This window comes from Dermochelys coriacea, chromosome 8, assembly GCF_009764565.3.
Source record: "Dermochelys coriacea isolate rDerCor1 chromosome 8, rDerCor1.pri.v4, whole genome shotgun sequence".
Classification (NCBI taxonomy): Eukaryota; Metazoa; Chordata; order Testudines; family Dermochelyidae; genus Dermochelys; species Dermochelys coriacea.
The window spans coordinates 47,068,133-47,093,771 of record NC_050075.1 but is presented as its reverse complement, the minus strand read 5'-3'; the positions used below and the strand labels follow the sequence as shown (position 1 = coordinate 47,093,771).

Genomic DNA, 25,639 nt, shown 5'->3' with positions numbered 1-25,639 from the left:
CTGGACTAAGCCTGGCAAAAACCTGGAGGTACATTATATTGCTGCACAAATGGACATTGCCAAGCCAGAGAGGCGTAAAGAGATGTATCAGTTCAGAACAGTGGGCTCTGAGCTATTAAGTAGCTTCTTTTATCAGCAGCACAATGATCCTACCCAATGTCTTTCCAAGGCAGTAAAACTGCTGTCCTGATATGTAGGTCTCTGGGACACCATCCAATGTGGGGCCAAAAATAGACAAAAACCCCAGGAAGAGTCTCAATGCCATCCCAGGATGCTGTCCACTAGACCACACTGCCTCTCCGGAGTCAGTTGCACTCTACCCACTTTGTGCCATGCCGAGAAGACCTGGCTTCTCAGGGGAATGAATAGCAAACATGGCTGGAGGCGACCCGGTGCCTGAAAAACAAAAATCCACCCTCCAATATGCCAAAGAGGGAGAGGGAGCCACTGCACAATGGCCATGGTCCTTTGAAGTAGAAGCTAAAGAGATTTTAAAAACTAATCAAATTAGAGCAATCCCTCTGGGAGCATATATACTTTTACCCTGGCTAAGCAATATCCTGGTTTGGGTTTTTAGCACTTTCCAGCAGCTGCTAGGTTAGGAGGTTGACACTGGAGAGATTATTCTGAGCAAGTGCTAAGAGCCAGCACTTTCCCCGGCTCCATTCCCAGACACTCCCCCTCCTTCCAATATAGAATGACAGAGGACTGCCCTGGTTTAAATGACACTCTCAGCCTCTTGGAAACGACAGGTACTGCTCAGACCACAATCCAAGCAATTCCCACCCCCCAAACAGCCCATAAACCATCATCACCATGGATGGTAAGGGAGCCCATTTAGCGTTTAAGTCACGCTGGCGCAAGACGGACGAGGAGCTCTGTCGGCACAGCATGTCTTTTATCCTGCACAAGGCCATACGAAGTGATTTCTTTCAGAGTTACCTCTATCTGCTGGAGCAGCTTCCCCTCGGTGAGTTCTCTGTGTGTGTCTGTCTGTGGACAGTGCCTAGTGCATTGTGCAAGCTGCCAGAATACAAATAAATTGATAATAATGATAAATAGCTCTGCTAAGCCCTAGCACAGACAATAAGGTGCTATAGAAGCCAGTCTGTTCTAACCTTCAGCTACCACTGATCTGGCATCACAGTTTATTGTATCTTGGTGCACAATGATAAGCACCACAGAAATAGATGGATTGGCAGATGAGATCTACTTTGCTTGCAGATGCAGTTATTGCTATTTTTTTCCATTTACATAAAATAAAAAATGTGTTGGGAGTTTAAGGATGAGAAGCTGCATTGTGTGTGAGTGCGAAAGACAGAGAGAGAGAGAGAGAGAGAGAGAGAGAGAGAGGAAAAAAAACCTGGAGCAGACATGCTTTGCTTTCTGGCTGTCAAATGTCCATATTTGTTATCTTTCCAGATGTCCATATCTTTGATCCAAGTCTTGCTTTGCAGATTGGAAAGGTGCTTGCGAAACAATGCTGGGTGGGTCTGTTATCAAGAGTCTGTTATCCTAAATCTCTCCCACAATTCACCCAATCCAATAATTTATTTATTTTCAAAGTACTTCTGGAAGGAAGGGTTAATTTATGGCCAGATTTCAACAGGAGCTGCTGAATGCTAAGTGCCGAGCTACTTTTTTAGGAAATAGTGCTGAAATAGGATCTGAGCTCTACTGAAATGTCTGGCCCCGAATATTTAAGTTTTAGGATGTCCTACTCCAATTCCAAAAAGCCACAATTGTCTTGATGACAATCAAAAAGAAGCCAGGTTTTGACTTAGGACTGTATTATTTTAAGATGGTCACTTTGCCAGCCGCATACTGCAGGCTATGCTTAATGTTAGAATCACATCAGTTAGAGATAGAAAGAACCTTTTAGGTCACATCTTGTTTATCTTATTGGCAGGGCATTTGTTCTTGAGGGCTTCCTCCACATTCAAAGGCAACAGTTCACCTTTGCTGAACATGTGCACCTGCCATTGACACCAGGGGGAATTCTGTTAGAGATCAAGGCATTTATAGGTCTCTTAGAGAATGGAGCTAGTTCTGTGTTTTGCATTATTTCTATAGAGCTGCTAAACAGACAATCAAAATGTGCAACCATCTGAAGTGTCCCATAGAAGATAAATTAACTTCACCCTAGTCATTCTGAGAGGATGAGAGAGAATGGGTAAGAACATTGTGGGGATCTCAATAAAAAAGAAAGATCTTCTTAGTTATAGCCTTACATAATTCCTAAAAGTCCATTACAATGCTAGTCCTTCCCTTTGTTCTGAAAATAAGGGCAAGGTATTAGAAACTCAGCCAAATTTCTGACTGTTTAGTTGTCCAAAATAACTATGAATAGACACTTAGATTTTAAGGCCTCAAGGTATCATTATATCATCTAGTTTGAGTTCCTGTATAGCACAGGCCACAGGGTTTCACACAGTGATTCCTGCATCGAGCCCATAACTTCAACAACATATATTTTAGAAGGGCAACCTCTTGATTTAAAGCTGTCAAGTGATGGGAGAATCCACCTGGTCCCTAGGTAAGTTGTTCCAATGATTAATTACCCTCACTGTTAAAAAAAATTGTGCCTTGTTTCCAGTTTTGTGTCTAGTGTCTGGCTGGTTGTCTAGCTTCAGTGTCCAGCTGTCGGGTTGGGTATTCCTTTGTCTGCTAGGCTGAAGAGCTCTCTGCCATCAGGTATCTTCTCCCCACAAATATATCTGCAGACTGACCAAATCACCTCTTAGGCCATGCCTAATTTACCCGCCGGATCAAATCCCTGATAGCTCTGCTGTCTACTCTGGAACTCCAACACGGCGAGAGGCAGAAGCAGAGTCGACGGGGGAGCGGCGGCCATCAATCCCGCGCCGTGAGGACGCTAAGTAAGTGATTCTAAGTCGATCTAAGATACGTCGACTTCAGCTATGCTATTCTCATAGCTGAAGTTGCATATCTTAGATCGATTTCCCCCCCCCCAGTCCTAGTCCCTGAATCGTTCTTGTAGCTCTTTTCTAACCCCTTTCCAATTTGTCAATTTACTGTCAGTTTGTCCAATTTAGCAACTCTTTCTGCTGTGTCTCTGAGCAAGGAGATGAGTGGTGGGCTGGGAAGCATATGGCAGCTCCGAAAGCCAGGATAGTATTACTGTTTCAAGTTCAGTTCCATGGAGAACATAGCACCCCATGTAAAACATCTAAGTCTGAGTGACAGCATCTGTGGTTAGATCCAGGTCTCTCTTCTTTAACCTCAATATTACACAACGTGACGAAGCCCCTGATTCAGCAAGGCCTTAAGCATGTACCTAGCTTTACACAAGTAGTCCCATTTCAAGATTAGAGCAGCCTAGGGTCAGGAAGGTGCAAAGTTGGTTTAAAGTTAGCGGTCATTCACCCTGGGCTATATGTCCTGTTCTGGACCTCAGAGAGGTGCAGCATAGAATTTCACCCTAGTGTTACATGTGAGCTAAGCATATTCAGTGTCTAGCCAATTTACAAGAAATCAACATGCCATTTTTCCAGCCAAAAATAGCACTTTTTTCTTTGTATAAATACATTATAGGAGTGAATTTAGGCCCCAATTTAGCAATGCACTTGAGTGTATAACGTTAAGTACATGAGCAGACCCGTGGACTTCAATGGAACTACTCAGATACTTACATTTATGAAAATACTTAAGTGTTTTGCTGGATCGGGGCCTTAATGCTGAGCCTAGGTGCTGGAACTAGGGGTGCTGCAGCACCCCCTGGCTTGAAGTGGTTTCCATTATATACAGAGTTTACAGCTTGGTTCAATGGCTCTCAGTACTCCCACTATACAAATTGCTCCAGCACCCCCTGGTGCTGAGGATTGAGATCCACTGCAAACAAAACAAAATGCTGTCAGTTTTTAGGGCTAAATATTCTGGACCATGAGCCCCAGGTCTCTATGTAAAATTGGTTCTTTGGGGATGAACTTTACCTTTGGACAAAAAAGGGCTTAAGTGGCCCTAGTCTTGTACTGGCCTGCTACGCGGGGTGAAATTCACCCGGGGTTCTCAAATGTGTGTTTAAAACTGATGCACCAAGCATTGGCCACATGATGCATTTTAAAGTGGAGGCTCAGCTGAATGGACACAACTGAACTGGTTCACTGTCTCACAGAAATCGGTTTGAGTCACAAAGACAGGCACACAAATGCAAACCTCTGTTCCCATCACACAATTTTAGATGAGTGAACCCCACAGCTAAGAAATATGAGATATTATGTCTGAGAGCAGGAATGCCTCCAACACTAGGTTGCTACCATTTCTTTGATCAGAGGAAGGGGCCTTCAGAAGTCTGGGAAAGAAACTCCAAAACTGATACCTAAGAAAAGAATAGGAGTGACAATTTGGACTTTGCAACGGCAAAGAGTTTAGGTAAATGTTCATTGGTCTAGCTCACAGGCTTGGAATTCAACTCTTGGCCACCACTTTGCATCCAGACCATGTTGGTACTGACTACAAATCACTAATATCTGAGGACTGTTCAATGACCTTTACAAAATGAATTTCTGATCTCAGTCTGCTTTCTAGTGAGTACTTCATAACCATCGCTGCTTGGAATCCTTGCCAGCAGCTTCAACTTGGAGACCAAGAATGTATAGAAAAATGCTACTTCACTAGAAACATTTCTCACACCCCAAAAGTAGCAATATGACTAGGAAAGCTATTTACCTCTGAACACTCTACACATGAAAAACAGTTATAGCCCTTCACATCTCTTAGGCTAAGGGGCCTGGGATCCTGGCCTGGATGCTGGATCCCATTTTACAGCTACACTGCAATAAAACATTGCATCAGTAAATACACTTCCTCATTCACTTCTAATCAATTGTTCCATAGCAATCAGTCTGATCAAATTGTAGGTTATGACCTTCCCTACATGCGCAGAAGGGGAGAACTAACATGAAAAGAGCTGTGGTTGGTTTGATCATCATCAAAGCTTGTCACTCCAAAACTGCACCCAAGACTTGGTACTGTCCTTTTATCTGGAATAGTTCCTTGGGAATATAGGATATCAACAGGGGACATCACATCAGGGAGTGTTCAAATGTTTGCCTAGGCTCTCCACATTCACATTTGGGGTCATTCCTGACTTCCACTTGGTCATATTGTCACCACTCTTTGCCCTCCTGCTCTTGCTTGGTTTAGCATACACCAGTGTTTTTGTTCTACATCAGTGCTTGGGTATTGAAGAAACCATGTTCTCCAAGGTTACTGGCATTTCCTGACATTTTGTTACTCTGCAGCCTTCCACGGTGCTTTTTTGGGGTTAGAGATTTTCAAAGGCAAAGCTCTTCCTGGAATTCAGCCTCTTGGTTGAGGGAATGTGTCCACACAATGGGTGTCTTGGATCATGCACGTGTTTTTGTCTCCTTTTTACTGAAGGCATCCCATCTCACTGATGGCAGTAGAATCCCAAAGAGAAAGTATACAACAGTGTAGGAGTTGGTTTCAAGGTCCATGTGACAATCGTACAAGACTGAGTTCCGTTTCAATTCTGTGCACATGGCTCAAGTGTGACCATTCTGGGCACAGTACTCCACAACTGAGTAACACAGGGCAAGATTAGTTGCCCAGAGTGTTTTGGGGTCCTGTTTGTGTTGGCCAGTTTCTGGAGTGCACAATTCCTGGAGCTCACTTTTTCAGCTTCTTGTGCTCTTTGAATGTCAGCATTCTGTTCAATGTGACCACAGGGTACTCCAGATATCCAGAGTGCTCAAGGATTGTATCATCCCATGATATCTGGAGTTTTGCTTGACCTGGTGGTGTTTCAGGTGGAAGGTGCACATTTGTGTCTTGCTAGGCTTAGCATTCAGGAACCAAGTACAGTAGTATTTTTCAGGTACACTCAGGCAGTCGGTTAAAATGCGCTTAGTGTCATCACATCTTTCCACCTGGGAAGTTATGCAAAGATCATCTGCCTGAATTAATCTTTGCATGTCAGGGAATTCTGGTTGGTCATTTGGGTGAACTTTAAACAGCAAGGGTGATAGCACTGAACCTTGGGGCAATCCCTCCCATTGTGCTAGCCATCAACTTTTATGACCATCCATTTTGGCAAAGAAATGTCGATTTTTGAGCAGGGAAGAGGTGACCAGGACTATCTGGCTCTTCTTTCCAATTTCAACAGCAGTGCATGATGGTTTACAGTGTGATATGCAATTGACAGATCAACAAATACAGCCTCTGTAATTTTTGTAGGTTTTGAAGCCATTTTCAATGTACTGAGGTAGGTTTGCAACTTGGCCACAGCATAAATATCCTGGTTGGAAACCAGCCTGGGGATCAGCCAGCTGCTCTTCCTATGTGAGCACTATTCTAACCATTATCATCTCTCATATAGTTTGTAGGTTGAGCAGAGTAAGGATATTGGGCAATAACTTTTTGCAGGGTTAGGGTCTTTATGTGATTTGAGTAGTGCAACCCCTTTGGCCTGACTCCACAGCCTGGGTGTCTGCGTTAACACTTGCATAGCGACAAAGAAGTGAAACAGCCACTTCTGTGCTCTCGTCCCAAAGTGTAACAATGATTCATTAGCTATACCATCGAGACTAGCTGCCTTTCCACTTTTCAGGATTTTCATGGCTGTGGTCAACTCCTCTGTGTTGTGCTGCTCATTGTGGACTTTGTTGTCTGAGGAGTTAGCAAAGTTCCTGCTTGATTGTTTAGTTTTATACTTTGCTTTGTGGGCTGGTTTGTGAGTTGGGATGAGTTGGTGTATAGCTTGGTTGGGAGAGACTACAGCAACACACTTTGGTTTCTGTGCATCGGGGTTCAGCTTGCGAATGGTGGCCCATTCTTTTTGCTATCATTTCAGTCAGCTCCCTTCCATGGTTGTGCTGCTCATTTCCAATCTCTCATAAGCTCACTGGTTTCTTCACTGAATGGATCCAAGTCAAACAATTCTGAATCTCTTATATTGTTGGCTTGCTTGTTCTGAAAGCCCAGGTGTACGTAGTCTCCAACATCACTTAGGGATGTACTTTTGGGCATGCTTTCACACCAGGGAAACAAGTTTGCCATAGTGCTCATGTATCAGAGTAGTACTACAGATGGATCCATCAGTTCAAAGGTGAAGCCTTCCCAGGAAGCTTTTCTGAAGTAGAATCTTGGCAGGTACTTTGTTTTCCGGGGTTGCACTGCAGCTTCTATTGTCACTTGTGCTGGTCTATCATTGCCATAACCTCCCTTCTGAAGTTGCCAGCATTTTCAGGGGTCACAAAAGCTAGATCGGGATTGTACCCCTTGTTCCATCCAGTGCTTTGGAAGGCATATTTGTCCTTTAAGTCATAGAGCAAGGTCAACTTATTAGTTGCCACCCCCTTCGCAACTTCTTCCCCTTTGTTGGGGAATCCCAAGATGATGTTGTGACTGTTGAAATCGGCTGGGACAAGACATGGTTTTACAGCAGTGGAAGGTCAGCTGGCCACGCAAACTGTTCACTTGGTGGTTTGTAAACAGAAATTGCTGCCATAAGTGCTCTTGTACCATGGTGTTTCACAGCAGTGTTTTTCCACCAGTCTTTTGTCACGTAAAAGTATTGTGCGGCCATAAATGTTGCTTTTAATGTTCGCAGCTATATGCATGCCAAGAGTGTTTGGTGCTGTTGCCTTGCTGTGTGTCTCTTGCAAGCACATAATATCTGTTTTCATGCCAGATAGCATTTCAGCCTTCTTCGCAGAGAACCCCTCCACATCGAAATGGACAGTTTTTAGTGCCATTTTTGGCTGAGAAGTTTATGTTGACATCTATGTCTGAGTCTTCTATTGTGGTCTCAGTGGGCATTATCAGATTTGGTCTCTCTCATGTTTAGCTGCAATGGGAGTCATGATGGTGCTAATAAGCGATGGTCACATAAACACCACCCTGTATCGGAAACCTACTGACCGCTATTCCTACCTACATGCCTCTAGCTTTCATCCAGATCATACCACTCGATCTATTGTCTACAGCCAAGCGCTACGATATAACCGCATTTGCTCCAACCCCTCAGACAGAGACAAACACCTACAAGATCTCTATCATGCATTCCTACAACTACAATACCCACCTGCTGAAGTGAAGAAACAGATTGACAGAGCCAGAAGAGTACCCAGAAGTCACCTACTACAGGACAGGCCCAACAAAGAAAACAACAGAACGCCACTAGCCATCACCTTCAGCCCCCAACTAAAACCTCTCCAACGCATCGTCAAGGATCTACAACCTATCCTGAAGGACGAGCCATCACTCTCACAGATCTTGGGAGACAGACCAGTCCTTGCTTACAGACAGCCCCCCAATCTGAAGCAAATACTCACCAGCAACCACACACCACACAACAGAACCACTAACCCAGGAACCTATCCTTGCAACAAAGCCCGTTGCCAACTCTGTCCACATATCTATTCAGGGGATACCATCATAGGGCCTAATCACATCAGCCACACTATCAGAGGCTCGTTCACCTGCGCATCTACCAATGTGATATATGCCATCATGTGCCAGCAATGCCCCTCTGCCATGTTCATTGGCCAAACTGGACAGTCTCTACGTAAAAGAATGAATGGACACAAATCAGACGTCAAGAATTATAACATTCAAAAACCAGTTGGAGAACACTTCAATCTCTCTGGTCACTCGATCACAGACCTAAGAGTGGCTATACTTCAACAAAAAAGCTTCAAAAACAGACTCCAACGAGAGACTGCTGAATTGGAATTAATTTGCAAACTGGATACAATTAACTTAGGCTTGAATAGAGACTGGGAATGGATGAGTCATTACACAAAGTAAAACTATTTCCCCATGGTATTTCTCCCTCCCACCCCACCCCCCACTGTTCCTCTGATATTCTTGTTAACTGCTGGAATTAGCCTACCTGCTTGTCACCATGAAAGGTTTTCCTCCTTCCCCCCCCTGCTGTTGGTGATGGCTTATCTTAAGTGATCACTCTCCTTACAGTGTGTATGATAAACCCATTGTTTCATGTTCTCTGTGTGTGTGTATATAAATCTCTCCTCTGTTTTTTCCACCAAATGCATCCGATGAAGTGAGCTGTAGCTCACGAAAGCTTATGCTCTAATAAATTTGTTAGTCTCTAAGGTGCCACAAGTACTCCTTTTTCTTTTTGCGAATACAGACTAACACGGTTGCTACTCTGAAACCTATGACATGAATGTATCTGACACGACCCCTGGTTGGCTTGATGAGTGGGCAAAACTATGAACTGCGCCCCTCTGGGAGGTGGTGCCAGTAGAGAGGGGAAACTAGAGGGGGGTGTGTAGCTGAGGGTCCATGAAAAATTCAGGTCCAGACTCCAAAGATCTGAGATCCTGAGTAGCATGTCACTCCCATGTGATCCCTTTCATCGGGGTCACACTTTGAGTGTTACTGCTCTGAACAGTAATATGTGCTGCCCCTTGCACACAAACCTCAGCCCTGAAGCACAAGCTGCATGTTCATTCATCTCCTTTCCATCCATCAGGAGAATATGAAACTCTGTCTGTTGACAAGCCCAATAAAATTGCTCTAGAAATCCTCAATGGAATCTCTTAAGTGAGATCTTGTAAAGCGAGCATCCTGGGGCTCAGTTCCACTAGCCTCATCAGCAATGGCTGCAGTATACAGAGAAAGGGGATACAGGAGTAGAAGGGCAACAGTCCCTGCAGCAATGGATGACAGCCAGTGGATCCTTCTGTTTCCCAGGGTCTGACAATCACCATGGTCAAGATTTGCAGGGGATCCGCTGCCACTCCCTTGATCTTTCTTCCTTTAGTGAAATGTTTCTTTGGAATATGGAAAATAACCAGTGGAGTGGGTCAAACCTGGGTTTGACCCTTGCTGGGCTCAGCACTCACTCGTGGTATAAATTTCTCAGGCATAACATAAATGTGTAATGGATTAAAGCTTTAATAGTATCCGCTCGGCAGTCAGCTTAAGCAGGTGATGACAAGAAGGGCTGGTAATGCTGCTTTTGTTGGATAAATGATATCCCTGGCATGCTGCTTATATGTAACCCAATAGCACTATTTTGCTCAGAGTGGTCTTTGGTGGTAATTATTCTCCATTTTACTTCCTTTGCCCCTTCCTCATTTGCCTCCAGGATGTCATTCTGGTGCTTAGGATGGGCAAGCACACATTTATTCCCACTGGGCTCCTTGCCTTCAGTAAATACAGTCCATGCTCATTCATGAGTTGTGGCCTACTCTGGTCCTCCGCAGTGCAGTCTCACTCGCCTGTTCAAAGCCCAGGCAATAATTACAATCAATGATTCCTTCGAAATTTAAAGGTGCAGTACATGGAAGACAAAGTCATAACAGTTGCAAGGTACATAAACTGCATTCCTTTTCCCTCATTTTATTTATTTAGTCTACAGGGAAGTCTGTGTTTACACTGTGGCTGAAGGTACCTAACCAGATGGACATTTGGCACTTGCTCACTTCCAGTACTGCACATGTATTGGAGCTGCACAACCTATAGTGGGATTGGCCACATATTGCAAACTGCTCACAAGTACTTGTTCCAAATCCGTACCAGCATTAGATTCATCCCTACCTCCTTGTTACTTGCTATTCACAGGCAGTTGTGTGACTGGATCTTCATTCACAGGAATGTTCAGGAACAGCTCTTTTTCATGCAAGAAAAAGCTACATTATCCACCTTCAAAGCCCTCCTCAAAACTCTCCTTTGCATTGATGCCTACAAAAAAAAAAACCAAACAAACTTGACAATGCTTAGGCAGAGACCACTTTCTCGCATGCTGACCAATGTTATCTCATTGTTTCCTCATATTCCTATCTGTGTGTATCTGTCTGTTGTCTTTTGTTTAGATTGTAAGCTCCTACAAATACTCAAAAAGGGTAAGTACGAAAAACCCAGAACATTTAGCACAGATCTCAGTTAATGAAAAAAAAAAAGGGAAAAGTATCAAATATCAAGTTGAGAATTCATATTTCTTAGACAGCTGCAAATCTACTATTCCTGGTCATCAGCAGACCATGTGGTAGTAATATAGAGCCCAAACATTTAAAAACTAAACAATGAAAATAGAAACTCCAAACTCTAGCACCTATTGTGTCACCCTCATCAATTACACATCCCTCCTCCTTTTTGATCTGTGGCAGATGAAAATTTAGGGATTGATGCGCTACCACTTAGTACCTTATTTAGGGCCGGACTGTGCAATTAACCCCAACACCATTGCCAAGCAGGAAGAAAATATTACAGAAAGTCATAGAATTCTTCACTCAGTCACACTGGTGGGACCGTTTTGCTCCTGCTTGGCACAGACTTTGCACACTTATAATCAACTACACAAGGTGCGGGGCCTTGGACTGTACAAACCGATTAGCTTCATCTCGGAGTACCTGTACACAGCAATCAGAGGTGTGACTGCAGCACATGTAGCCATATCCGAGCTAGCTTTGATCGAAGCAGCTCAAATAACAATAGAAGTGAAACCGCAGCAGCATGGGCTGTATAACCTTGGGTATATACTTGAGCAGCTGGCTCATACTGCTGGGACTTCAATGCTACTGTTATTCAAGCTAGCTAGATCAAAGCTAGCTCAGGTAGGTCCATGTGTGTGCAGTTATCCCTCTGATTGCCATGTAGACATACCCATAGTCTAAAAAGTGGCACTGCACAACTGTTAATGCGACCCACGGTTTTGCTGTGTAGCAAACAGCCTCTATGGCTCTAATTTGCATGGATGTTTGCTCTCAAGTCTGAAATCTACAATTTTGAATTAACTTGGAGCCATCTGGGAAGGTAGGGATGTATTTACACAAATGGGCCTAACCCTGGAAGGTGCTGAGCAGCCTCAGTTCCCATTGACTTTAATGCGAGTTGATGGATCTCAGCACCTTGCCGGAGCCAGTCCAGAATTAATCATCCTTTTAATTAAGAAGAGAATTTTGCAAATTGTTGGTTTATTCCCACATTCAAATATCTTACATGCGTGCACACACACACACACGACACCCAATCAGACCATGGAGTATCCCATTATAAATAAATAATAATACACTTTCTGTTTGCAGTGAAACTTTATGCTTTAACGAGCGAAGTGATCAACGGCGAGATGCAGTTCTATGCCAGAGCCAGACATTTCTACCGGGAGGTGCCAGCGACAGAAGAGGGCATGATGGGAGACTACATCGAGCTGTCCAGTATGGACATTGAATCCTCCAGGGAATTTCTTAGAAAGTTTATTGGGGTAAGTCATCCACTCCAATCTTTGGCAAGAAGCAGGGCTCATGTCTCATAATTCACATGCATCATGCCCAGTCCTTCAACTCATAAGGCCTTATCCTGCAAAACACACCATGCAGGTGGACCTAAGCACTTGCACAGAACCCCAGAGTTCCACAGAGGTTATGGGGTGGTTTTATTTATAGGATTGAGGCCGTACATAGGCAAAAGTCTCACTGGCTTCAGTAGGAGTTTCACCTGTGTAAATGCCACAAGGTCAGACCTGGTCCATTCTGTAAAGTAGGGCATGATATACCAAATCAGACTAATACTCCAGCTAGCCCACTATCCTGTCTCTCTCAGAGCTTGTTTCTAAATGTTTCTGAAGAAGCTGTGAAATATCCCATGTGATAGGCTGGGCCTTTTTAGGTCCAGGGCTTTTTCAGAGATCCTTCCCTCTTAAAAGTCTTTCCAGTTACGGGACGCTTGCTTTCCAAGTTGTTCAAAAGAATTTCTCCAGCATGGGGCACGGGCTACTTGCAGGTTTAAACTAGTGTAAATGGTGGATTCTCTGTAATTTGAGATCTTTAAACCATGATTTGAGGACTTCAGTAACTCAGCCAGAGGTTAGGAGTCTGTTACAGGAGTGGATGGGTAAGGTTCTGTGGCCTGCAATATGTAGGAGGCCAGACTAGATGATCATGATGGTCCATTCTGACCTTAAAGTCTACGAGTCTATAGAGGTCTGGCTTGTCAATGAAGGTAAAGTAGTTAGACCCTAGGTCAGGGCTTATCTCCAACTCTCCCTGTTGTAGTTGGCTTGTACCTGGTCTGGAGGGCCCTTGCATGTGCCAGAGGTTTGCAAGCTATCTTCCTCCTAGCAGCTCTATTTAGCCTTCCTCTGGTTACCACCCTTTCCTGTGAAAGACTCTCCCTTTTAAGCTCATTTCCTACACATGGCATAGGCTCTGCAGGTGCACCTATTTAGTACTGGTTGAGCCCAGAGGAGCTCATTAGCGATTTCCTGATTGGGATGGGTTGTGCTGCATCCCACCCTCTGTTAGGCAAACATGGAATAAGCTGCTCATAGAGAATTTTTTTTCCTAACCTCAGTCACTTAGGGCCAGATTTTTAAAGATATGTACAGATGCAGATGGGTGTCAAGGGGGATTTTCCAAAGCACCTCGCTGGGGATGTGTTCATTATCCATACCAATGTCTTAAATGTTTGTGCAACCTGCTAAGCTTTCGGCCTCAGTGATATCTTGGGGCAAGGAGATCCATGAGTTAATTAGGCTTTCTATAAAGTAGTATGTTCCTTTATCAGGTTTAAATATATTGGGATTGAAAGTGCTGGTAGTTTAACAACACAGAACAACACTACATAGTAATGTAGGGCAGGAATTGAGGAAGAATATTGTATCCAATAGAAACTACTGGGGGAATATGTCAGTGCAATAGAATTGCCTGAACTGGTAAATCTGTATTAGTAATAATAAGAATTAATTATTAATTAGTAGTAGTAGTACACTATCACCTAGAGGTCCCAAAACCGATCAGGACCTCAGGGGGTTAGGTGCTGTACAAACACATAATAAGAAATACTCCCTTCCCTAAAAAGGCAAGGGATGGGAGAAAGCAATTTGCTCAAGGTCACAGAGGAGATCAGTACCAGAAATCAAACCCAAGTCTCCTGACTCTCACACCACTGCCCAATCCACTAGACCATGCTGCACTTATATAGTTAGATGTGCTTGCTTCATATTAAATAAGTGTCTAACCAATGGTCATAAAATTGTGATCGAGAGTAGCAAAATAATTTTTCATTTCAGTCTTCTCATTCTGGGTGGTGTTGCAGTGGGTTTGCTCCATCTCTGATTCGCATAAAATCTGATAAGGAGTACTTGTGGCACCTTAGAGACTAACAAATTTATTTGAGCATAAGCTTTCGTGAGCTACAGCTCACTTCATCGGATGCTTCCACCGAATGCATCCGATGAAGTGAGCTGTAGCTCACGAAAGCTTATGCTCAAATAAATTTGTTAGTCTCTAAGGTGCCACAAGTACTCCTTTTCTTTTTGCGAATACAGACTAACACGGCTGCTACTCTGAAACTTGTCATAAAATCTGATGACTAACAAGTCCCTTGTATTTTAAAGTCTCTGCTGCTTTGCACTGAAGGTAGCATCATACTTTGGCTGAGAGGCCGTGCACTCCAGTTTACTGCTTACAGACCTGGGAGCCAAGAACCCCTGCATTTGAAGTCCAGCTGTGCCAGGGAGGAATGGAAAGTCCCGCCGTTCACTGAGCTGGTCCATTGTTATGGGCATTGTAAGGGGACTCGGCCAGGGTTCGTCCCTCTGCGGGGTGGTGGGGCACCACACAACCTCACTACACTCTCTCTGCTGGGTTGGGGAATACCCAGTCTATGGCTCAGACCTTCAGGCAGGGACTGAGCAAGCAGTACAATATAAGCCCCGGCCCTGGGTCAGGGCTGGCAGCAAACAAATAGTCACAGGCTCAGGCCCTCAGACAGGGACTGAGCAAGTAATTCAACAGCAAATCCCAGGCTCCTGGCTTTGAGCGACCAGGGAGAGGGCGAGACTGCCACCCACGAGGTGTATGGCAGAGGGGACACAGGCCCACCCATTCCACTGCATCCCAGCCCGGGACCCTAGTAGCGGCAGAAGGCCTGCTGCTGTGTCAGTGGGGATCCTGGCTGCAACACACTGACATTGACTGTGTCAGTGCTGCAGCCAGACTAGTATCAGCTGCCCCTGGGCTACTTCTGGACTCCCCCTTGTGGGGTACCTGGGTCAGGATGGTGTCCTCAGAGGGTTCCAGCACCATGGGTTCCTCCGGATAGCTGGCGAGGGGTAGGCTTGGCAGCTCCTCTGGGTAGCCAGCAACACGTAGGCTTGGCAGCTCCTCCATGCACTGGTTGGCATTAGGCATTGGCTGGTCCGGCCAGTCCTCGGGTCAACCACGGATTGCCAGGGTCTCCTGAGCCAGGCCACAGGCATCTGCCTCTCCGGTGGCTGCCACCCAAGTGAGCTCTGGGGTTGGGCTTTTATACTTCCTGTCCTGCGCCTTGACCTCTGGGGGGCGGGCGCAGGATCCACTGACTCCACCCACTTTGGTGTCTGGGGAGGTTCTTCCCTCTGCGGGGTGGTGGGGCACCACACTGCCTCGCTACAGGCATACATGTATTAGTGGTCTGGTAGACTCTGCGGGATACTTGTATCATACTTCATCAACAATAAGCCTGCCTGGATGCCTTCGTACCTTAACGGATCTTGTAGTCATTGGGTGGTTCGCTTGAAGTCTGCTATGCCATATGTCTGGGCTGGAGCAGCACACAGAGGGAACACACACATGCAGCCAAACATCTGACTACAGAGGTGAGTGAAGGAGTGAAGTCCAAACCTGAATAGGCCACAATTCTTGAAAATTCCTGCAATAGACCACACACTTTGTGTGGCCAGCCTATGTAAATATCCAGGAACCGGCCTCATCGATCAACCATAACTTGCATCACCATGGACCAACTGCCTGGTTTTGCTGATATACTCTGATGCTTGCTTGAGTATGCACAGAATAGGACTGTAGGTGTTATATATAGTTCCAGCTTAGCTTGGGAAACCCTTCAAATAGAGCTGGTCACAGTAGACACTGCACGTAATAGCCCTCTCCCGTTTACATTACATTACAAGAGCCCCTTGTGCTAGGCGCTGTATGAACACAGAACTAAAAGTTGGTTCCTTCCCCAAGTGCTTGCACATGAAGTAAAGAAGTGAGACAAAATAAAATGTACAAAATGCGCTAATACAGGTGGATAAAAATAAACCAAGAGACTCATACTTAATGGGAAGGAGAAATCTGGGAGACAGTAATACCAAGAGAGACCTATGGGGAAAGCAGCCAATAAATTACAGATGAATTTACAAGATGATACGACTAAAAAAAAAAAATCTACATTTCGGTCCGCTTATGTGAAGGCATAATGTAATGGGGTAAAGAGATAATAATTCTTTTTGTATAGCTCTGGTGCTAATGCAGCTGGAATATTGCTCTGACCTCTGGACAGTTGGTTACCAGCAAAATATTGACAAAATGAAGTGAGTTCAGAGAAGAGGAACAAAACTACCATTGGTTGGGTAATAGAAGTAAATATACGAGTTCATTAGTCGGTAAGGTACCCTGCACTTCATCAAATAATATAACCAATAAACAGTATTCAAACAGTGCTGGTAAGAATTATCAGGGTGGTTTGGAAGAAAGGGTATATGAGGATAAAGTAAAACTGCTTAAAAGAGATTAGCTTGACCAAGTAATGACTAAAGGGAGACTTGCTAAGAGAGAGGGATTATTTAGCAAGGTACATAGAGTATAACAGGGAGAAAATGGGATGAAAATAAGAATGGGAACATACAGGCTGAATATCAGAAAAGTCTTTCTGACAGTATTAGGCTGTGTAATAATTTCCCAAGGGAAGTAGTGGAAGCCTTGTTGCTTGGACTTTTGAAATTAGAATGGACAAGGTGCTAGAAAATGTTCTGTAGACACAAGCAGCCATTTGCAGGATGGGGACAAGAGGTTCTAACAGGGATTTTTGTATCTTATCTTCACATTTCTCACAGATATTTATAACATGCCTATTACCATGTGTAGTGAGGGGGCGTGGCCTCCCTCCGAGAGTATTGGGGAGAAACCACTCTCCACCACTGGTGGATGGAGCCAGGCAAGCCATACCCCCGACCAGAACCAGAGGGGCAGGACAGGAAGTTTAAAAGACAGGCTCTGCAGCTCAGTTATGCAGGAGAAGGAAGCAGATATTTCTTGCCTGATGCTGAGCCCTGCACCTGAGATGGAGCTCTACAGTGCTGAGGACCCAGAAGAGGTGCTGGAACTGTTGACTGACCAGTACCCAGAGGAGCTACTGGGACTACCACTGTACTTGTACCCTGGGGAGACAGAGGAACCCCAGGAGATGGAGGTACACTCAGGAGGGGTAGTAGGAAGTAGCCCAGGGACACCAGAGTCTGGTTGTGTTGCCAGAGTCTAGGTCAGCGTGTTACAGTGGAATCCCTGCTGACCCAGTGGTGGAACCCTCTGCCACAGTCAGGGCCCTGGGCTGGGACCCAGTGGAGTAGGGTGGGTCTGGGTCCCCCTGCAGTTGTCCCACCCCTGGGATGACCGCCTACCCATCTTAGGCCAGATGACCTGCTTTTGCTTACTTCTCTGCCCTGCCCAAGGGCCAGAGCCCTGAGGCTGCTAATTCCCTTATTGAGCATTGCATGTATAGGTACAACATAATGAGCGGGCATGACTCTGAGACTGACAGGGAGTGATGGCCACTAACCACTACATGATGTTATTGGCTCATTTGTTAGATCTGATAGGGCATGGTCATTATTTTATTATCCAATGAAGGCCAAATAATTTGGCCTAGTACTCGGTGTATAGTGAATCCAAACCCAAATACACTCATGGCCCAATCCTCTGCCTTCTCTCTGCATCCCGTTACTCCTAGAGCTGACTTTTTGATCAAAATGATTTTGTGTGTGTGTGTGTGGACAATTTTCATTTGGGTTGAAGTTTTCCAGTTGTTAGATGACAAAATGGAAATTGAGTATTTTGCCATAAAAGTTTTCAATTCTCAGTAAAGTTTTTGGTGTCTGAACACTGAAAATTTTTATCAAAAATATTTTTTGATTAGTGAATTATTTTCCCTTTTTAATTTTGTGTTTGTCAACAAATTTGCATTGCAAATTTTTTTAAAAATACAAACTGTTTTTTTTGTGGAAAAATAATTTTTTTTTTTTTTTTTTTACCAACTTTAGTTCCTCCCTCTTCACCTGCAGCTTTCCCCCTGAGACAGGAAGCAGTAATGGAAAAGTTCCTGTGTTCTAATCCCTTCTCTGCCACTGCTCTTCTCTGCATTCCTTTCCACTCCTCCAAAGCCTTGAGCAGCAACGCCATGAGCCTCTGCCATGGCTGCCTGTGATGGGCTGTATAAACTCTGCACTAACAGAGAAGGGGCTTGGGAAGCTCTGTGCACTAAGGTAACCCTGTCAATCACGCATGGGAAGCAGGAAAGCTTTAAAAGGAGGCAGCTGCAGTCTGCAGGGGGGAAGCCCTGAGAAGGGAGCGGCTGGAGTAGCTCCTGAAACAGGAGGAAGAATCTTCACTCCAGAAACGCCCCCAGCTCTGCAAGGAGCCCAGTGAACTTCAGGGGCAAACCCGATAGGTAAAGACTGAGGAAGCTACCCAGGCACCTCTGAAGTAAGGCTGTGCCTCCACCATTTCTGCTTTTCATTGATCTCAGGAGGGGTTTGTTTTGTGTTGAACCTGCACCTTTGCTTTCCCCCCACCTATCAACCAAGCAGGGCCCACAAGGGCAGGACCTACTACAAGGACTAAAAGGGTGTGGTTTGTTCTGGAGTAACCCCAGGGTGATAACTGGGTATGGCAAGAGTCCAGAGCCCCACTAGGGCAGTGGCCCAGAGAGACTAATTTTATACTGCCATGACCCTAGGGAGCTCCATGAGTATCTCATTCTGCTACTTGCCAGAGCTTTTGAATATGTACATCTCCTACAGGATAGCAGCTTAGGGGATGAGATGTAATGAGGAAACCACCCAGCAGAGTGTTTTCCATTCAAACACTCTTAAAGCAAGGCTGATCAAAAGCTTGTCTGGCAAAACTGTCTGACAATGGAAAATTGGGTTTTCAACTCAAGTAAGGGTTTTTTTTTTTGGTTTTTTTTTTTGCAAAAAAGTGTCTGCTCTCTGTGGAAAATTTTGATTTTTCATTAAAATATAGGGCACCCGAAATTCAGATCATTTCAGCTGAAAAGCAAAATATTTTGATTAAAAATGGAGCTGCGATGCCTCATGGGAACTATAGTTCAGGTGGTTCACGCTCACATTCTCCCCAGAGGTGGGCCTTCCAGGTGCGACTACATCTTCCATGATACACCACTTTCTCCCCTCTTGCTGAGGGAAGTGGGTGCCTCATAGGGAGCTCCTGGCCATGGTGCATCGTGAGAGATGAAGTCTGGCCAGACAGTCCTGCCTAAGAGACAATAGGAGCATAAGGTACCCAAACTACAACTCCCAGGAGGCAGTGTGGTGCCATTTTCAATCAGAATGTTTTGGTTTTTGATATTGCAGTGAGATGCCAAAAATGAATAATGACTAATGTTCTTTGGCTAGTGAAGAGTTCATGGATCAGGCATTCTCCACAGGCCAAGAACATTCTTAATTAGCCAAAGAACATTTGTCATGTTCATTTACATGCTGTACACTAGGTGCATGGACAATATCTAATAGTATGTAAATTAGTAGATACATTTACAGAGGATGAGAGAGTGCCCTTACAAGGAACCCTAGATAAGAGGCAGCCTAAGGAAGGAGTTTTGTGACCCTGACTTCTCTGATGTGAATTTCCATGTGGCATATTAGCAAGTCCTTGCAGGCTGGGAACCGACTGGCTAAATGGCAGTTTGGCAGAATAGGGCCTGGGGATTACAGTGGACAAGAAGCTGGATATGAGTCAGCAGTGTGCCCTTTTTGCCAAGAAAACCAGCGGCATATTGGGCTGCATTAGTAAGAGCATTGCCAGCAGATCGAGGGAAGTGATTATTTCCCTCTATTCGGCACTGGTGAGGCCACATCTGGAGTATGGCATCCAGTTTTGAGCCCCCCACTACAGAAAGGATGTGGACAAATTGGAGAGTCCAGCAGAAGGCAACAAAAATGATTAGGGGGCTGGGGCACATGACTTGTGAGGAAAGGCTGAGGGAACTGGGTTTATTTAGTCTGCAGAAGAGAAGAGTGAGGGTGGGATTTGATAGCAGCCTTCAACTACCTGAAGGGGGGTTCCAAAGAGGATGGAATTAGGCTGTTCTCAGTGGTAGCACATGACAGAACAAGGAGCAATGGTCTCAAGTTGCAGTGGGGGAGGTCTAGGTTGAATATTAGGAAACACTATTTCACTAGGAGGGTGGTGAAGCACTGGAATGGGTTACCTAGGGAGGTGGTGGAATCTCCATCCTTTGAGGTTTTTAAGGCCCGACTTGACAAAGCCCTGGCTGGGATGGTTTAGTTGGGATTGGTCCTGCTTTGAGCAGGGAGTTGGACTAAATGACCTCCTGAGGTCTCTTCCAACCCTAATTTTCTATGATTCTATGAAAGATTAGATCTGTTTTGATGAACGCATCAGTAAAAAGCTATAATAGAACTGGTTGGAAAACAGGGATTTTTCCTGTGGAAAATTTTGGGTTTACCTTGTGCAGGGCAGAGATACACTCTTGCAAGCAAGGTCAGATTAATCTTCAGAAATGGACAAAGCAGGACCAGTAGAGTGAGTGGCTGAGATCTTTCCAGGCCTCTGTGTTTATTCTACAGCTACCTCATGTAACTAGATGCACAGCCAGTATATTTATAGCCATGATGTTGTCCTTGGGACTGTCCTTTGACTGTAATAATCTGCTGAATTAATCATTGAAAGGGGGCCCAAGAAGTGATGATATACAAGCCTCTGACATGATTTATTCTTAGTCTTGTTGAAGGAGGTTGTTTAATAAGCAGATAGAGCCAAATCCTTACTTGATGTATCTTTTTTTTGAAAGATATGGAGTTACAGCAGGGATGACCTTGGCCCTTAGCTTTCATTTCAACACTGACTTACATAGGAGAGGGGAGAAGGTGTTTACATTGTCTCCAATGTGTTTTCTTTAAAGACAAATTAGGTTGGAGGAGTTCCAGTCTCACAGTTAATGCCTGCACACTGCTAAAATTCCCATTTTACAGCAAAACAGCAGGTTCTTAAGAGCCCATGTATAGCTAGAATAGAAGCTGCTGCTATAATTAAGCAAGAAATACATCTATTAGAAAAATTCTTTTTCAGCAGCTCATTGTTACTTTCTCATACACATACCTTTGGTGCTGAGATTGATCATGTCCAATCTCTGTACAGAGATGATGTTTTTTAAAAAATGTTCAGCAAAATCAATTTGTCCATTTTTGAATTCTACGTACCGGGGTGTGTGTGTGTGGGGGGGGGAGGGGGAATACATTTTCCCCATGTGATTCAATTCTTTGGGTGGTCAGAACTCAACCATGCCTGTATTGCCTTTGTTTAAACACACTGAGTTTTGCAGAGATTAAAAATATGCTTAAATCTACTTTTAAGATTTAGCTGTCTTCAGAGGACCATGGGGTGGGTTGGTTTTGTGACGGGTTGGTTTTGGTGAATGGGTAGGTATGAATAGCTGAGAACTGAACTTTCAAGGACTTTATGAAATGGGTGAATGTTTTAGGAAGACTAAGGACTTGTGAAAATGTTATGTTCCATTGTGCCAGGCAAAAGACTCCCTGCTTTGTAGGAATGAGCACAGGGCTGGGATTTAGGAGGTCCCAAGTTGTAGTCTATTGTGAGGGACATGTCACTTAAACATTCCTTAATTAGGCCTTCCTGCATGTCTATACTGTATGCAGATATGGTTACCTACAGATGGGTAAACTGAGCACAGACAGGTTGGGTGATTTTTCCCAAGGCAGGGGTATAGTGACTGGAGGGAGACATGTCCCCCTCCAACATTTTACTATCCTCTTGATGGACAAAGTGGATGAGGTAATATATTTTATTGGACCATCTTTGGTTGGTGAAAAAGACAAGCTTTTGAGCCACACAGGACCTGAAAGCATGTCTCTTTCACCAGCAGAAGTTGGTCCAATAAAAAATATTATTTCATCCACCTTGTTTCTCTAATATCCTGGGACTAACACAGCTACCGCAACACTGTAAATATCCTGTTGATGTTCATTTGTGGCCAATCTTGTCAGCTAACTTGATTCTTCCCAATCATGCCTGAACATGATAAAGTGCTATAATGTAGACAAGCCCCCACAGGGGAACTTGATAGAGCCATTCAAAGTTAAGAGTTTAGTACAAGACCCTGTCCCACTGACCAAAACCAAAAAGGCATGCCATGAAGTTAATGACCAGTAAATGCAGGCCACCTGTGAAACTCCCTGCCATTGGGGATCACAGAGTTAATCATCTGGATAATTTTCTGTCTGGTAATGATATTTTTAGGTTTGCATGTTAAGCTTAGTCAGAGCTCATGCTTTAGACTGTAAGCTGATTGCAGCAGAGGACAGGGGAGAATTTCCATCCGTGCTGACACTACCATCAAATTCTGTACAGCACTACAAAACCAACTAAGTGCACAATGCAGTGTTTCCTTTTCAGTGTCAAGTATAAAATTATGATGGAGGCAAGAAAGTGGATTTGATGGACTAATTGAGTGATCCAGCGATCCTCCTGATGATGCTATTTCTGGCTTTTAAATGGTTTTCTTGTACTCCGCAGGGTCCTGGGAAAGCTGGCACGGAGCATGCCCTTGACTGCGGTTCTGGGATTGGACGGGTCACTAAGCATGTCCTCTTGCCAGTTTTCAAGAGCGTGGAACTGGTGGATATGATGGAGAATTTCCTGGCTGAGGCCCAGAACTATTTACAGGGCAAGAAGGACAGAATAAAGATGTACTATTGCTACAGCCTCCAGGAATTCACTCCAGCCCCCCAAAAATATGATGTCATCTGGATACAGTGGGTTTCAGGTTAGCTCACCATTAATTTATATATCTAATAAACCATCCATATATTTCATTAAAATACATGTTCAAAGAATGTTGCAAAGTCAGGTACTTAAAAGTTAGGAAATGCCTGAATTAAGATTGCCTGGGCATAGGCACTGGCAGAGGTGGGGCATTGAGAACACAGCAGATACAAAAATAAGGAGTCAGGTAGCCCCTTAAAGACTAACAGATTTATTTGGGCATAAGCTTTCGTGGGCTAGAACCCACTTCATCTGATGCATTTCACTCCATGCATCCGATGGAGTGAGTTCTAGCCCACGAAAGCTTATGCCCAAATAAATCTGTTAGTCTTTAAGGTGCCATCGGACTCCTTGTTTTTGTGGGTACAGACTAACATGGCTACCCCCTGAAACTTGATAGGAGATACAATTTCCTTGTTTTCAGTTCTAGTGCACTGTAGCAGTCCCCAGCTGCCAGGAGGAGCAACTGCAGGAAAATACTGCTGCACCTCTGCAGCCTTGGAAAGGCGCATGCTCAGTCACTGTGGGTATGGCACATCATAGTCTGGCCATCATGTTTATTATGGTAGTGCCTAAGGACAAGCAAAATGGAGCTCCATTGTGCTAGGTGCTGTACAAACACAGTGCATTAGATGTTTTCTGCCCTGAAGAGTTTACAATCAAAATATACCAGACAGACACAGAGTCAGGGAAGGGGTAAAATACTCCTGCAGAGTGAACAAGGGATTGTAGAAAATGTCACGTTAGTTCCACAACCGTGTGTGTGTGTGTGGAAAGAAAAGGAGTACTTGTGGCACTTAGAGACTAACAAATTTATTTGAGCATAAGCTTTCGTGAGCTACAGCTCACTTCATCGGATGCATCTCAACATCTGAGAGGCTAAGGCCTAGTCTACATTTAGAAAAGGTTTGGTGGCATTGCTATACCAGACCTTCCTAGTGTAGATGCAGCTTATACCAGCAAAAGAGTGCTGGTATAAGGAAGAAAACCTGGTGTCCTGAGTCCCAGTCTCCTGCTCTCACCCTGAGAAACACTTCTGTTAGTTACTTTGCCTCAAATATGTGGGAGTATAAATAAGCTGATGAAGTCAAACCCCAGCTGAGATGAGTCCAATCAGATGCACTGGAATGGTGAACCACAACCCATTTCTGTCTCTTCACCTGTAGGATACCTGACCGATAAAGATCTCTTGGAGTTTCTTATCCGGTGTCAAAATGGCTTGAAGGATAATGGCATTGTCATTCTCAAGGATAATGTGGCCCGGGAAGGCTGTATCCTGGACCCATTGGACAGCAGCGTGATCCGAGACCTGAGCATCCTCCGGAGCCTTGTTGAGAAAAGCGGACTCACCATCCTGCAGCAGGAGAGGCAGGAGGGCTTCCCTGAGCATTGTGTACCCGTCTGGATGTTGGCCATGCAGAAGGACCCTGGCCTACCCTGAAAGGGAGGGATGTGTGGATGTGAAGCTCCTGAAACATGACTGATGCCCAGGACTTGCGATGAGAGGAAGCAGAGAAATGTCTGCTAAAATCCCAATAGTAGGGTAGCTCTACTGCTATAGCTACAGGGCTCTGCCCCCCCCAAATGATCATGAGAGTAGCTGCACCTGAGTCAGGGCATGCTGGGAACTACCCTGCTCCCCAAACCAGGCTGCCTCGTCTTCACATCTTCTACTAATAGGCCTCCTCTCTGTGAGACTTCTATTTTGTTAAAGGGATAAAACTCATCTGTGAGAAAATAATTAGGCTAAAGCTTTCCAAAGTGACTTGAGAGTCTCAGATTTTGGGTCTCCCATTTGAGATGCCATAACAAAGCCTGTTTGTTTGGGTTTTTTTTCAGAGAATGGATGCTCAGCTTTTCCTGGAAATCAGGGCCCCTTCAGAGGATTCAAGTTGGGCATACAAATCATTTCTCTTCTGAAAATCTCGGCTTAACTCCTTATCTGTGTGGCTAATAATACCTTCGATTATTGGAACCAAAAATGTCAGGAGTGTCTAATCTATTTACTGTCAGTTATGCTGTTTGTTTTTTTTTTGTTTTATTTATTTTTGCATTTCACTTAGTTTGGACAGTGTAACTAATCTGGTCAATTTCATATTTTAAATCAATTTCACTTCCTTCTTCCCCTGCCCTAGAAGGATGCTGTTATATTAGGATTCTCAACACTTCTGGGAAAAGTGCCAATGACAAAGATCTACATTGTAAAACGCTGTTTGCATTGAAAACTTTGCAAAATGGTTTCTACGTGTAATTAAGTTGCGGAAAACATTTGTTCTAAAACCAAAAGCTACATTCACAGCAGAAACAACAAGGAGTCTGGTGGCACCTTAAAGACTAACAGATTTCTTTGAGCATAAGCTTTTGTGGGTAAAACCCCCACTTCTTCAGATGCATGGAGTGAAAATTAAAGATGCAGACACATGAACAGAAGGGAGTTACCTCACAAGTGGAGAACCAGTGTTGAAAGGGCCAATTCGATCAGTGTGGATGTAGTCCACTCCCAATAATAGATGAGGAAATGTCAATTCCAGGAGAGGCAAAGCTGCTTTTGTAATGAGCCAGCCACTCCCAGTCCCTATTCAAGCCCAAATTAATGGTGTTAAATTTGCAAATGAATTTCAGTTCTGCTGTTTCTCTTTGAAGTCTGTTGCTGAAGTTTTTTTGTTCAAGTATAGCTACTTTCAAGTCTGTATAGAATGTCCAGGAAGATTGAAGTATTCTCCTACTGGTTTTTATACATTACCATGCCTGATGTCCGATTTGTGTCCATTTATTCTTTTATGTAGGGACTGTCCGGTTTGGCCAAAGTACATGGCAGA

The 25,639-nt window shown here is 44.3% G+C and overlaps 1 protein-coding gene across 2 annotated transcripts; it reads left to right on the top strand.

Moving 5' to 3' along the window:
- Positions 1–816: 816 nt before the first annotated feature.
- On the top strand, positions 817–25,233 carry NTMT2 (N-terminal Xaa-Pro-Lys N-methyltransferase 2). 2 transcript variants are annotated; one of them, XM_038414005.2, is made up of 4 exons: positions 817–970; positions 12,042–12,217; positions 22,572–22,821; positions 23,987–25,233. In XM_038414005.2, exons 1-4 carry the CDS (start codon positions 817–819, stop codon positions 24,259–24,261), a joined length of 855 nt encoding a protein of 284 aa, XP_038269933.1. In that variant the 3' UTR covers positions 24,262–25,233. The 2 variants fall into 2 exon arrangements, with proteins under 2 accessions (XP_038269933.1, XP_043346362.1); XM_043490427.1 differs by lacking the exons at positions 817–970; positions 12,042–12,217 and adding an exon at positions 17,016–17,187.
- The last annotated feature ends 406 nt before the right edge of the window (positions 25,234–25,639 follow it).

Coding starts and splice junctions, on each gene's coding strand:
- NTMT2 (XM_038414005.2), top strand. CDS start 817: ATGGATGGTAAGGGAGCCCATTTAGCGTTTAAGTCACGCTGGCGCAAG. Junction 12,218..22,571: donor TTCTTAGAAAGTTTATTGGG/GTAAGTCATCCA, acceptor TGTACTCCGCAG/GGTCCTGGGAAAGCTGGCAC. Junction 22,822..23,986: donor CTGGATACAGTGGGTTTCAG/GTTAGCTCACCA, acceptor CTTCACCTGTAG/GATACCTGACCGATAAAGAT.